Raw genomic sequence first — 13,814 nt, 5'->3', positions numbered from 1 at the left:
CTGATAGTCCTTAAGCATTTTTATGAGTTCACATGTTCTTAAAGATAAGCACATGACAATGACTTCATGCTGGTTCATTGTGTTTCGTTTAAACTTGTCAGTGTCCCCAAAAAAATACTCCACTGTAGTGCATAAAGTCCATTTCCAAAAGCTGCGTGTAGTAACTGCTCTTCCCAGACTGAATCTCATATGCTGAGCATCAGATGTATTCCAGTTATAGTATAGCAGTATTTGACCTGGTCTGTAGCCTTTTTCTGATTTGTAGGTATAGACAGCCAATGGCAATACAGCCATTTCCACACAAAAAAGCTTACATTTAACAGCTTATAGGTCATGCATAAATATATAGTTTGTACCTGCAATGGAAACCATTCCCTTGCAACTCCAGTTTTATGTACAGAAACATACAGCTAACTGTTTAGACTTATGGAATTATTTACAGTGACCTTATAATCAAAGTCTTGCGTGGATAACAAATATCGTTTCTTAGAGCAGGAGTGCAGATGATATGAGCAAAGGCTCCTGTCCAGAATGATCCTACGTCGTCTCAGAGTTAATTGTTTTTGCTGATCAGTGTGATGGGCTGTTTGCTTCCAGGTCGCACGGCAAAGGTCATGCCAGCAGGATGCTTCGACTGTGGCCCGTCACTGGAAAAAACAGGACAGAAGCATTGTGATTTTTTAACAGAAGACAAAGTACCTGCGACTGGCTGAAATCCTGCTAACACGTCGACTGCTCGGAAATTAGTTTGATGCCCCTGCGATGGGAGCAATACTGGTAATAGGGTTGCAGTAAGGGTAGAGGGTGTGGTACCTGGAGGTAGGTTTTGTAGATGCAGTTAAAGCTCTCTTAGCCACTTGGCTTTCCAACTCTCCCAAATCCAGGCTCTGGGTCTTCGGAGGCGGGGCTTGAGGGCTTATGGCAGGGGTCTGCTTCGGTGACAAGGGAACCCCACCCTCCTCGTCGGACAGATGTGTTCCCCAGTCCTCGTTGTTATTGTCCGACTGAGGGAGCACATGCTTCAGGTCCATTTCCAGCATCTTTTTCTGTAGGATGCTTAGGAGAGTGGCCTGGCTTGTGGAGAGGGGAGCAGAGCCCGTCTTCAGGGAAACTTGAGGTGGAGGTTTGGTCAAAACATTGGATTTTGCAACAGGGGAGCTTGGGGGCTTTGGTCCTTTTCCTGGTTTTGGCTTTGGGGGAGGGGGAGGCCCTTTGCTGAATGACACTGGGAGAGGTGGTGGTGTTGGAGGAGGTTGGCTGATCTTTTGGGATGAAGGGTTAAGGTTCAGGACGGGACCATTGTTATGGTGGTCTAAGATAACTGAAGACGTCGGGGCCAGATGGCTGGTTATCCCTGTTGAAGTGTCAGACTGGATCGGCTTTGAAGGTTCTTCAACATGGACCAGGTCGCCCCCCTGTTCCTCATCATCTTCATTGGCAAATTCTGGAGGAGGAGGGATGAAGGCTGCACATAAATCTTCACCACTTTCCTCATCCCTGATGCAGCTGGGGAAAGGTACGCTAGGAGTTGTTTTCTTGTCTGGTAATTTTAAGTGTGGGGGGGTCGTATGAGGCTGAGCAGTCATTTGTTTTTTCGAACTTGAGTTTTGGTCACCAGGAAGGAGACCCTGGTCTGAGTTTTCTCGATCTGTCAGACCTGAAGATGAAGTGAACCTAGGGACAACTGTGAAAGAATTAGGCCTGGACTCACTGGGGAGCATATTCACTGGTGTGGATGGTTCACTGGAGCTGTTCCCCCTGGTCAGGGATGTCCTTTGCTTTTCTCGCTCTTTGGCAGCCATCAGAAGAGCCATTGGTGACACACTACCTCTACTGGACATATTGTTTTGAGGCATATGGCTATAAGGGCCATGCTTACTGCCTCTCTCTGAAGACAAAGCTGGCTTCACATAACTTGATTCTACATTTGGCAAGGTTAAACTAGTCCTTTGTAGCTTGGGAGAAGCTTTTGGGGAAGGAGGTGTGAGTGGGTTATGGTTTTCCGTTGTTTCCATGGATTTGGAGCTTAATGCATTAATCTTGGCCTGACTAGGAAGAGTTGCTTGCGAACTGTAGTTCTTAATATCATTCTCCAGCTGGGTTCCAGAGCTGTTCCTTCGAGCTGGCTTCGACGGAGGTACAGCTGACTTTGTCGGAACATCCTTTGGATGCTTTACTTCTTGCTGCAAAGGTATACCATCAGTAATATCTTGTAGAATAACCATAGATTGAGCTTTTCTTTCACGGCTCATCTGCCTATTGAGCAGGGTAGATTTGGGTGAACTGTTGACCTTTGCCATGTTCTGTGGGTTGAAGCTGGATGGTGTTGGTGCAGGGGATGGAGGAGGCGGTGCCATAAATGAAGGCAGTCCATCCTGACTGGGCATGGAGGAGAACCTCGTTGGCTTTGGAGGTGGAACTTTCGGAGTCCTGAGATTGATCATCTGAAGTTGCTCTACGGAGTACGTTGGGGGTTGTGGAGGAGCAAATTTAGGATGCTCTGGTACCTCCAGGTCATTTGGTGGATTGGACAGCCTAGGCCCTGAGAGGCTGAAACCAGGTGAGCTGGAGGGAGCCTTGGGAGCTGGCATTGATGGTGGTCTGAGAGAAGCCAGGTCTTCATCTTTCATGGTGATTTGGACCGGGGGCTTTGGGGGAGGCAAGGGTGGGGGCTGTATGGAAGCCAGCTGGAGCGACTTAGAAGGGGGGGTTGGGTTGAGTGAAAACTCTGGTGGAGGTGGGATGGACTGTGGGGGGGGTGGTGGAGGAGCCACAGAGGGTGGCGGCGGAATGAAGATCTCTCCTTCCACTGGGTCAGGCACAGCCAGAGAGAATCTGCTTCCAAATTTCTGTCTGTTCACTGTGAGGAACAAACAGGTACAAGCAAACATAAGAGGGATGATTGACAGGAACTGGAAGTTCTCTTAAACAACAAGCCGAGTGAAACATGCTTTATTAGTGGAGGATTTTTTGTTCATTGGTGTCAGGCAGGTCAGTCAATGTTGAGAAACCCAAGGCAAGGATGTGAAGCCAAAACCACTTTCAGCTTATGCAATGTTCTAAAGTCCATTTCTAAAAAAACAACACCTTCTTTTTATTTGGTGGAGAAAGTAGGCAAATGTTGTGCCAATTCTGCCAAATCAGACAAGTACTTTTAACAACATTGATTTGATTTAAGTGGGTCGGTTAATGCCTTATAACAAGAACTCCAGGCTTTCAGTGATTTCAAGGGTCAGTTAGTGAAGGCAATACCAAAATCAGTAGATGGCAGAATTTTTATATTGCACAGACCACCTGAGGTCTCTCTGGAGAAAACTGCACTTTGAAGTTACAGCTGATAAAATGTAACGCATTGGCAACACCAGGTAATTCTGAATGGGAGGGGGCTTTACCTTCCCCAAATGTCTGTAGGCCATTGACGGGTGGCAAGATGGGCACCTTGGGTGTTGGGACAGCCAAGCCTTGCAGGAGGTCAGAGGAAGACTGGGGAACAGAAGAGTAGGTCAGTCAGCTTGGTGGCCCAACCCTGTGCAAGAGGCCTGGGTAATAATTAAACAGCTGTGCCTGAGGCTGAGTTAATAAATGAACAGGCGGATTTCCCACAAGGGGTTAGTGACAGCAGCACTTCTGGATCATGCAACTACTGCACGGTTCTGTGTATCATGAGCAAGCAATCAGAAGCACAAATGTTATGAAGTAAACAATGAGGAGAGGGGGATTACTGGCTCTATGTGCTACCAATTTATTCTATTTCATAGTAGATATAAAGTCTAATTTAGAAAAAAAATGGAAAAAGTGACGTGCTGCTGTGAGATCATTCTTGCCAAATTAGCTCACACTTTACGCAGGATTTCTCAGGGCAGCCTGACAGTCTATAGCCAACGCCCTTGGCTGATTCACACAGCAGTCTCCACACCGGGACGGTTTCCCAGGCAACACAAAGCTCATCCCCAGTGACCTGCCATAAGTCTGACTCGCAGGCTCCACCCACACCTCTGCCCAAAACGGCCAAGGTGGGGAAGCCCTGGAATGTCAGTACATGGGGAGGATTTGTTTGTGTGTACTTGCACTCGTGTCTATGGGAACAAAGGGATTGCGTGTTGGCGTGCATGAATGCGTTTGGTGTCACCCCTCCCCCTCCTCAGGGATCTGGGAATGCCTTGGTGTCTTTTCCAGAACCATATACCCCAAAACCTGATCAGAACATTTCAACCATGCTAAACGTACGGGAAATGCCAGGAAATGTTATGGGCACAATGGGATTCGAGCCTCACTCTCAGGGTTCTGTGGCCTGTACTACGAAGCGGGGTTACTGGCTTATCGGGCTAACTTGTCGGATTTAAGGTACCACAGTTTAAATGGACTTCATATTCGTTCACTTACATTTTGCCCAGACTACCTTAAATCTGACAGGTTACCCCACTTTGTAGTACAGGCCACAGCTCTGATCAGCCCACAACGCTGGTCACCTGTTTAGGCATCATAAGTACCCAAGCACCTGGACTGTACAACCACCATCTAGGTCAAGTGCACATGATTTCCTTTTTCCTTTTTGGGCTGTTGACAGCCCAGTGACTCTAACTAACCCAACTCTAACATTGCGTCAACAGAGTGCATGGTGGCCAGTGTAGAAGTTATACACATCAAAGCATGAGAGCTGCAGAACTGCATCATGTCACATTTTACAAGCACCTGCTCTAATATGGAAACATTACAATCCAACCGGAACACACGATGGACCTCTCAGTTCCCTCACCGGTTGGCCTCACTCGTCAATACCAGTCACCGAGGTTTCTCCCCCACCAGTCTACAACTGCCCCTATCCCACCAAACCTGGAATCATCATGGCGATTTAAAAGCAAGTTTGCATGTTTCCACAAATGTCTAAGAGTATGTAGCTGCAAAGAACCAATGGCAGCTGCAGATCGGACTTTCCCAATGTCACACAACAGGAAACTCACATCTCATTGATTTCAGGAAGAACTCCTGCATTAATAAGCTTTTCATTGACTACAATGTTGCGATGGATTTTTTGTGGAACATTAATTTAAAAGAATGGAACCAAAATTGTTGGCAGGTAGAATAACCAGTCACATTATAGCCTGTGTATATAGACTTACAGCGTAGTGTTTCACTCTTGGTCTGGCTCGCACTTTTGCTGTGCCTGATTCAGGGACTGATGAGGTGTCCAACGAAAAATAAACATTTTCTAATGGGGAGAGCGAGAAAAAAAAAAACACCAGTTAGCATATAGCCCTCCACTGCATTTTGGGGTCCAATACACACTACACACAATATGAATTGTAATCAAAGATATGATTGAGCTATAGATATGATTTTTGTTTCTTTTTAAATCACAATTTACATAAATTTGGCTATAGCATTCAATAACCAATACAACATTCATCATCACCATCATCATCATTATCGTCATCATCAACACGTTGTTTCATGCAGGTGATACCGGTTTGCCCTAATTAATCCTTTCTTTTGTATTTTACCTTCAAAAAAAATAAAAGAGTAATTATGTTTAATGCTCTTATTAAAATAGTCACCTCGGTACAAGGCAACAGATTTAGTAATATTTTACAAATTTTATACCTTTAAGACTATGTGATCGCATGTTTTCATAGGAAAACCAATCACCGCAGATTTTAAACTGTCTCCATGAATGGCAGCGCTGTGAATTACTGCCAAAGGAAAGGTGGGGAACCCCGGTGACCTCGCTATACCTTCCCACACTTCCTTCGACACTATAATTACATCGCTCCCTGGGACACGTCAACAAGCTGCGTATTTCTGATCACATTAAGGTTGCACAACGTCCTGCTCAAAAACTGAGTCTTTACCGTGAATTACCTGTCCGCAAAATACTACGGTGCTACTTAAAAACGTAACGCGATTTCCAGCATTAAGTTCGTGATACTGTATTTACTGCATTTGAACCCGTCATTAACTGCATTTCTGTTATAGGCTCCTAGTATTATTTTAATACTGAAATCATTGTTTTTTTTCCAGTCCATACAACTAAATTTGCTGGATTTCATCGGCCAATATACTGTAATAACATTAGTAGTAATTTGACACCGCATTGATAAGTCCTTCAAGTACAAAGTTCAAGTGTCCTTGTCACAGGACATTCCCTTTCGGTTATAAAATAAGAAAAAATACTCTGTATTCTCTTTACAAATCACCGTTTTATTACTGATAATCAATAATAAAAAATGTCAAGCTGTCAGCTTGTCAATGATCACACTCACCTGTCTCCTTAGCTGTAATTTTGGAGTCGAAGAGTGACTGGTTCTTCTTACCCAGAAAATTAAGATGTCCTTTCTTCATTGTGAACTTTTTTATTCCGGGCGAATAGTTATGCTATTACGCCACCATGTTGAGGATGCTCCGATGTAAAAGCAGAGACCAAAGTTGCCAACTTGTAGACCGCAGGCAGGTACTGTATATGATCTGCCTTGGCTTCTTAACTTTGTCCAGGAAAAGGTTGATAAAATGGCCACCTCCTCCGTCCCCTCCCTGTCGCACTTCGGCAGGTGAGGTAAACAAACTCTGCGGCCGCGGCGCACCTCCGCCCCTCTATGGAGGCGCTTCCCTTTGTGCTTCGTGAGCCTCGAACGTCACATCTTAAGAACTTTATTAGTCATGGTGTCCGTCGCAGCGAGCGCATTCCAGCATGGACTTAAACAATGACTTAAACCAAGGGAAAAAAAAAAAGATTTTTTTTTTTTGGCTGCGTTCCTATTGATTCATTATTTAGCAATAGGACGTCTCCATTAATAAACGCACCACGGATCCAAGAGCACTTATGTGTTCAACAGATCAAATGTAGACTATATATACATTCATGATTTTTAAAATAAAGCCATGAGCCTGCAGAGTACAGGCATGACGGTAGGAAAAAGTTGGAGGAGACTTGCCGTTTGTAGAGCAACAAACGTCACCATGGTAACCAGTCTCCATTTGGGAAACCGGTAATGTCGGTCCGGTCGCTCCAAGGGCGTAGATCTGGGTATGGACCGTAGGGACATGTTCCTACCTATATTTCTGGGAGTACCATGTGTGTTTAGAGGGGCGGGGGTTCGGAGCTGATTTGGTCCCTACCAATACCGAGAATATGCCCACGCCCTTGGCTTGCACCAACACTATTTGCATGGATGTGATTTTCCTCCACGTGCCTTGGTGTAGCAGACATGAGCATCAGTTGTGTGGCAAGAGTTGCTGATTATATTTTTAAAAAGCCTAAAAATTAAACTTAAAAATGCTTGGTGAGCAAAATACAACAGTTTACATAAGTACATATGTATACATGTAATATCAGTACTAGCTAGCATTAATATATCCTGCTTTCTATGAAAGTTCTAAATATATCTTACTTTAGTTATACGTGAATCAAAATCAGATTTACATTAATTCACACAAGGAATTTGGTTCCGGCAGATGGTGTCTTTCAAGTTAGACAAACATTGAACATATAATTACAGAGAATATACAATATACAAGCCATGTACATATTATATACAAGACAAGTGATATACATGAAGTGCCAACATCAATAATGAGCATAGTGCCATACTTCACATTTGATGGAATTTTAGCAAGAGGACACTAATTTAAGCTATTATAAACTAGCTTGGACATCTTAATAAAAACAATGGTTTTTATTAAGAAAAAGAAAAGGAGAATTGACATGATAATCTTATTAGTTTGCACACTTATGAGATCCTGTTAATTACCTGTTATGGATATTTGATTATTGTGATCAGTAATAATCTAATACATATCAAACAGATGGAATGTTATTCAAAAAAATTATTCCACATTATATTAAGTTAATAACACATTGCTAGAACACTGACAATAGATTGAACTAAGCAAATGTCACAAATGGACAAACATTAATTCTTACATTGCCAGTTCCCAAAAGAGGCAATGAGCTACAGTGCTTAACACCACAAAAGCATGATGTTTTGCAGTTGGGTCTTAAATAAAATGCTTGTTCATGTTCTTCTCCTTTGGTGTTCATTGTACCGTGAACCATGGGCAAAGGTCATAGATTAAGCTGGTTAGGTCTCTCACTACTGTACAACTCTGGTTGTTACAGTACTTTCCACTTGCACATAGTTTGCTCTGGGTGAAGATTTCAGGCTTACCTTAAAGAAATAACCAATATTGAGTACAAGCTCGTATTGGGCCAGGAGTCTATTGGAAGCATCAGGCAGAGGTAGAGGACGCCCTGGATAGAATACCAGCCCATAATAGGGCACATACTCACAAACTCTGAACAATCTAGAGACACCAGTTCACCTTACTTTATGTTTTTTGAACAAAAGCACAGGATATGCAGCTACGGTGTTACATACTGAGACATTTATTACTCATTCAACTGAGATAAAAAGTATTTCTGAATGCTCCAAAGTTAATAGCTCCAGAGGTGCTGCCGTTTCTCAAAGTCGCAGAGCGAAAGCCACAAATGGGCTAGCATTTGGGTGTCAAAGGTCCCCAGCATGCTGTTTAAGGACATGGAATGTGAGATAGGAAGTCGCCAGATCAGGTTCTGTAACGTGTCCTGCTGTCAGCTGGGTACTATAAAAGATTTAAAGTTGCTATGGGTAAAACTATTGGTTGGGGAAATTAGCTAAATATCTCTATAAACAAACTCTCCAAGTCTGATTGGTTGTGGAAAAACTAAGCAAACACGTGTGAGTGGCTTATGATAACTGTAAGCCTAGCCTTTGACAAATACTGCTCCTTATACATTTTTGAAGAACATCTCATCACCAGACTTATCCAATGTCTGCATCGGACCTCACTGAATATCATTCTGCTGCAGTGTTGAACAATAATGTCCAGGAAAGGAACTGACAACAACAGAAGGACACAAATCACATAAGGAAGCAGGTCCCATGTAAACAATCCGCATCTGTAATCTTTGCCTTTAATTTGCTTATGAGCCCTCAGGGTCCTGCTCAGACCAAAGACATATGAAATAAAAAGTGATGCCATTTATTACTGTGCCCACAAAGAAGGTAAAGGTGACTAAAAACAGGTAAGACCTGCAGGTCAGTGTGCAAAGGTGCTGTATCCAAAGATGGGTAAGTCCTGCAGCTCAGTTAGGTAAGGTGCACACCCCCTTTCCCTTGATCTGATTGGTACAGTCCAAATCGATTTCCTGCCTTTATACCCTCTACTCGCATTATACCATTACACTCGCTACAGTTCATGCTAGTAGCATTGCCTGTATACACCCCTCAGCTTTCTTACTTGGTGTGGCCCAGGCTGAAAGCAGTTGTCTGTACACCTCCAGTAATATTCTGCTTGGTGAAGACCAGACCAGTTTATCCTGTTCCTGTGCTGGGCTGTGGCAGTGGCTTGCAAGACTTGCTACCGTATGAGAAATCAGGGAATTTCAAGATGAGGAAATGTTTTGGTTGGTTACAATGCCAGTCAGTAACTGTGGCCTTCCTAGTACAAAGCATGCACACTCATAAGAAATGAATGACATATTAAGCTTTGAAGATAGATGTTAAATTTTTTATCGAATGGAAAATAAAACACCTTCCTCTGTTGAACAAGGTCTTAAAACCCTTCTGAAAACACCGAAATGATGTAGCGTTAAATGATATACAGTGCTCACAGGAAGTCTTGGGATGCTTCCTTAATTGTGTAAAAATGCAGCAAATTTGAATGGTTTCATAACAAAAGTCCATTGACATGCAATCTTTGACATATCTGCACATATCTTCAGACATTTTTGTTATGAAGTCTCATAATTTTTCGACTGACTCATTTAGTTGTTTTTTTTTAATCCATTTGGCTATTTGTCGCAGTTGTGGTCATTGGCTCCCAAAGAGACACTAAACACAAATGTCTGCTGTTTTATGTTATTGCAAAGGTGTCACTAATTGAAAAGCAGCCAATGGTGCTTGTCAATGAACTCTTTAAATGAGAACAGCTCTTTTAGAACTATAATTTGGGTTTCAATTTATTACTACCTGAAATTAATGTTTTACTTAAAACTACTGGTTGTTTCGAATGTGGTATATATAAATATTTTTACAAGTGATGATTGTTAGAAAATCAATAAATTTGCAATATTTTTACTGAATTAACAAAATGACCCAAGACTTTCTGTATGCATTGTAATCGCAGTGTGGAAAGCTTGGATGGGTCAAAGGACCATGTGACATAGGGGGACAGGAACAGAACAGAATTTTATTATGCCCAATGGAGTAGTTTTCTATATTATTACATTAATGTCCTTGTTAGCTGTGCTATTCTGTTTTTAATGTTTACATTGTATTACTCGATCCAGAGCAATTCTGTTGAAATAGTTTCCAACATTGGACTTTAAATATTTGCCCTTTGTGATTATTTAGTCTGGACGGTCACCTAGGACCAATTGGCCTTGGGAGACCCCACCAGGGACAATTACCCCCACAGCGTAACTCCTAGGATCATGGAGGCACCCAAACCCCTCCACCACAATAAGGGACTTTCGCAGATTCAACTGGCTAAAATAAATCATAGTAGAAATTGATCGAATTCTAGTGTGACTGTCAGGTAATCAGTTTGTACAATTGAAAAGCTGAATAAGAAAACACATTTCTAACCCCTAACCTGGATAGCCCTGTATCTCTTCAATGAGAATGTTCGACATACCAGTTGTTCATAGACTTTTTATTGACCTAATTTGGGAACAAAGCTTGCTGATCAATGACCATCACTGAAAACCAGAGCTTATGATCCTTATCTCCATTTCTATCACCTTTTGAAGTACAAATTGTTGTGTATCAAGTCCATATAGCAGCTTGATGCTAATAGTAAACAAGCCAGATAATCTAACTTCCTGTGATAATGAGGGAGCTCCATCCATCCATCCATCCTTCCACTTGCTGGAGTAGACTATGAATCTATTTCCATACCAAATAGTTGAGCAGTTGTGTACAGTTATATGCAGACTTGATACAGAAGAATCACATAAATAATATTTCTTTAATAAGAGGAAAGTTGATTAATTGAATAGATTACTATTGATTGAATCATAAATATTATGTATACTGTGTGGCTTTCAGGACTATTTTATATCAATGTTGACCTGCTTCTGTGTTCATCAGCCTTTGACACTGATCTCCTAGATGGAGCAACCGTAGGACCGGCTCCAAGGTGTGTTGAGGAGTTATCTGAACAATGATGACCACAAAGTACTTAAATAACTGTTGTTTTAAGATGACATTCCTTAGTTCCTGACTCATTCCTGGCTTTGGATTTTCTTGTTATAGGACTTAAAAAAGTAATGTGGCTAGGAATATGATCGCATGGTAATATAGCTTCGGCAGGTATTCTCCCAAAGCTATAGTTGAATTTGATACATATATGAGGAACATGCTTAGAGAAGAGGGGCTAAAATCCATGCAGAGCTCCATGGTAACCTGTATGACATGGTCTCTAAGAAAGATCAAATGTGGATTAATTTTTGAGATGTTTTAGCTGTACAGCTGCCAGACAATCAATCAATCAATCAATCATTTACTTATGTAGCGCTTTACAACATTAAGAATACAAATATAAAAATAGGAAAACCATTAAACATATTAAACTCTGTTATAATATGGGGATAGCATTTTTTTAGGTCTCAGAACTACCTTTCTAAGCATTTTTCTTCTTCACATACTTCAACGGGATTTTTTTCTTAAGAGTGGCATTTCATGGGATCGCGTATCGCACGGGAGGCTCCTTGCAGCAGTACCATGAGCCTCCACATGGTAGCTTATTCTTGAAGCCATTTGCTTGACCTCTTGTGAATTCACACACAAACGGGTTGCTTGCACAAGGCTAACAACGTAAGGCAGTGTTTTTCAGTCGTTTGAATTGGCCAGGTGTGAGAGAAACTAAATAACTAAATAAAAGTGTGTATTTATAGTTATTTACGAATTTACTTTAAACGGTTTAGATGAAGAAAAAGGTTTGTGTATAAGTGACATTTTTTTTCCATTTAATTGACAATTGGGCTTTAATTAAGCGCCCTACAATTGACACCTACATATGTACTTATTTTCGGCAATTTGCAAACTGCACTGTGGTAAAAAGACAAGCTTGTGGACACATTTTTGAAAAGGAAAATTTCAGAAAACGTACTTGGTCCTAAACTGATTAACAGGTTAAGTGCAATGTCCATCCATCCATTTTCTGTAACCGCTCGTCCTATTCAGGGTTGCATGGGGTTTAGAGCCTGATGTGCATTATTGGTAAGTGCTATGTGTTAATTGATGGTGTGCCCTGGGATATTTGCCTTATGAAAAATGTGCTGTGGCAGAAAAAAGGTTGGGAAAAACTGACCTAAGGCCTTTTTCTTGATTGAGGTAATGGACGTTACAATAACATGACATTTTAGACTTCACCACCAGATGGCAGCACCTATCAAAGGTCAACCTTTTTGCCCTCTGAAGTGGCCTTTCGCCAGGAATGAAGCCAAACCTGAAGGTTCAGCGGCCTGCTTTGGTGTCATCCCACTTGTCTTCAACTATATTCGGCAGCCATGTCTGGGTCATTTACATTAAACTGGGAAGGTTATATTTTTCACTGCTAACAATATATAGTTTTTCCATCCATCTTTCAAGTTTTTAAAACTTGAAAACTATGCATTACCTTAACTGAAGAGCATTTGATATTTATTTGTGAAGTATAAGTAAAATGTTAAAGTGACTGAACACTTCTCATTTTGGACTTCATTGTGCTGGGTATCACCCACTGGTGTCGTCAGGTCTGATCACTTGGGGCTGTAGCCCCGAGTACTCTAACCCCAATGCCAACCTTTGTTCAAAAAAAAAAAAGGAAACTTGACTTAGCCCTGATTTTCTCATTGCTAGAAACTCCCCCGGTATCATCAGGGACCATTGTTTAAATTAATTATAAATTATATACGAAAAAAAATGATCACACAACCAATCAGGTGAATGTCAGCTCATAGTGACCCAGGTTAATGTGTCTACTGAAACTGACCCTGACGGTTCCAGGAATGGACCTGCAATAAATACTTTTGGAATACAAATACAATAGCAATGGAAACACCCCCTCCCCCAAAAAAAAATGACATTCATGATGTGATGGTGTAAACGATGGTATTCAGATTATCCCTATGATGTCACTTGATGTTGCACATAAATGTCCACATGCTATTTCTAAGAGTAATATTACATTTCTCTGATATTCACTCTAACACAATGCCTGTGTGGGAACAATCTCTCCCAAATGTGAACCTTGCTCTGGATGGGAGAACAGAACCACACAACAGAACATTGTTGTAAGGAACACTACGTCATCACAGCAGGAAATGTGAGACATTCTTAGAGCGAAACGCTGGGGCATAGGAACCAGGGAGGCGGGGGGGGCGCATACCCCAATATTTAATTTGGCCTCACCACCCATTCCCCCAAATAAATAGACCTTTTCATTTAAATTATTAAGTTATGTCCCCCAATACCAAATTCTCTCCTACACCCTTGGTAAAGTGGATATATTCCCATGTGGTTTAAGGCACAGTTGAAGTGAAAATTAAGCTTCTTCACACTTTTCTGTGCCCTGGGTGCTCGCGTGCAGCACACAGTAGCACATTGTTTACATACGTATGTAGATGGATGCGGTATAAGTAAGCGAGACGCCGAGCGACTGGACAGGCTGGTGAGGGGAGCTGGCTCTGTGGGTGGCACAGAGCTGGACTCGGTTACATATGTGGCAGAGAGAAGGACCCTTAACAAACATCTGACCTTCATGGACAATAAGAGTCACCCGCAGCACAGCGTAGT

General features: G+C 41.9%; 1 protein-coding gene across 1 annotated transcript; it reads right to left on the bottom strand.

The window, feature by feature from the left end:
- Nucleotides 1–6: 6 nt before the first annotated feature.
- LOC111858913 (uncharacterized) lies at nucleotides 7–6,721 on the bottom strand. Its single transcript, XM_023841118.2, has 5 exons — nucleotides 6,261–6,721; nucleotides 5,121–5,209; nucleotides 3,393–3,483; nucleotides 814–2,860; nucleotides 7–647 (listed from the first exon to the last, which is right to left on the bottom strand). The coding sequence occupies exons 1-5, from the start codon at nucleotides 6,337–6,339 to the stop codon at nucleotides 554–556; spliced, it is 2,400 nt and encodes a 799-aa protein (XP_023696886.2). The 5' UTR covers nucleotides 6,340–6,721; the 3' UTR covers nucleotides 7–553.
- Between the last annotated feature and the right edge of the window lie 7,093 nt (nucleotides 6,722–13,814).

This window comes from Paramormyrops kingsleyae, chromosome 8, assembly GCF_048594095.1.
Source record: "Paramormyrops kingsleyae isolate MSU_618 chromosome 8, PKINGS_0.4, whole genome shotgun sequence".
NCBI classification, from domain to species: domain Eukaryota; kingdom Metazoa; phylum Chordata; class Actinopteri; order Osteoglossiformes; family Mormyridae; genus Paramormyrops; species Paramormyrops kingsleyae.
The sequence above is the reverse complement of the archived record's forward strand: the minus strand, read 5'-3'. Positions and strand labels throughout refer to the sequence as shown.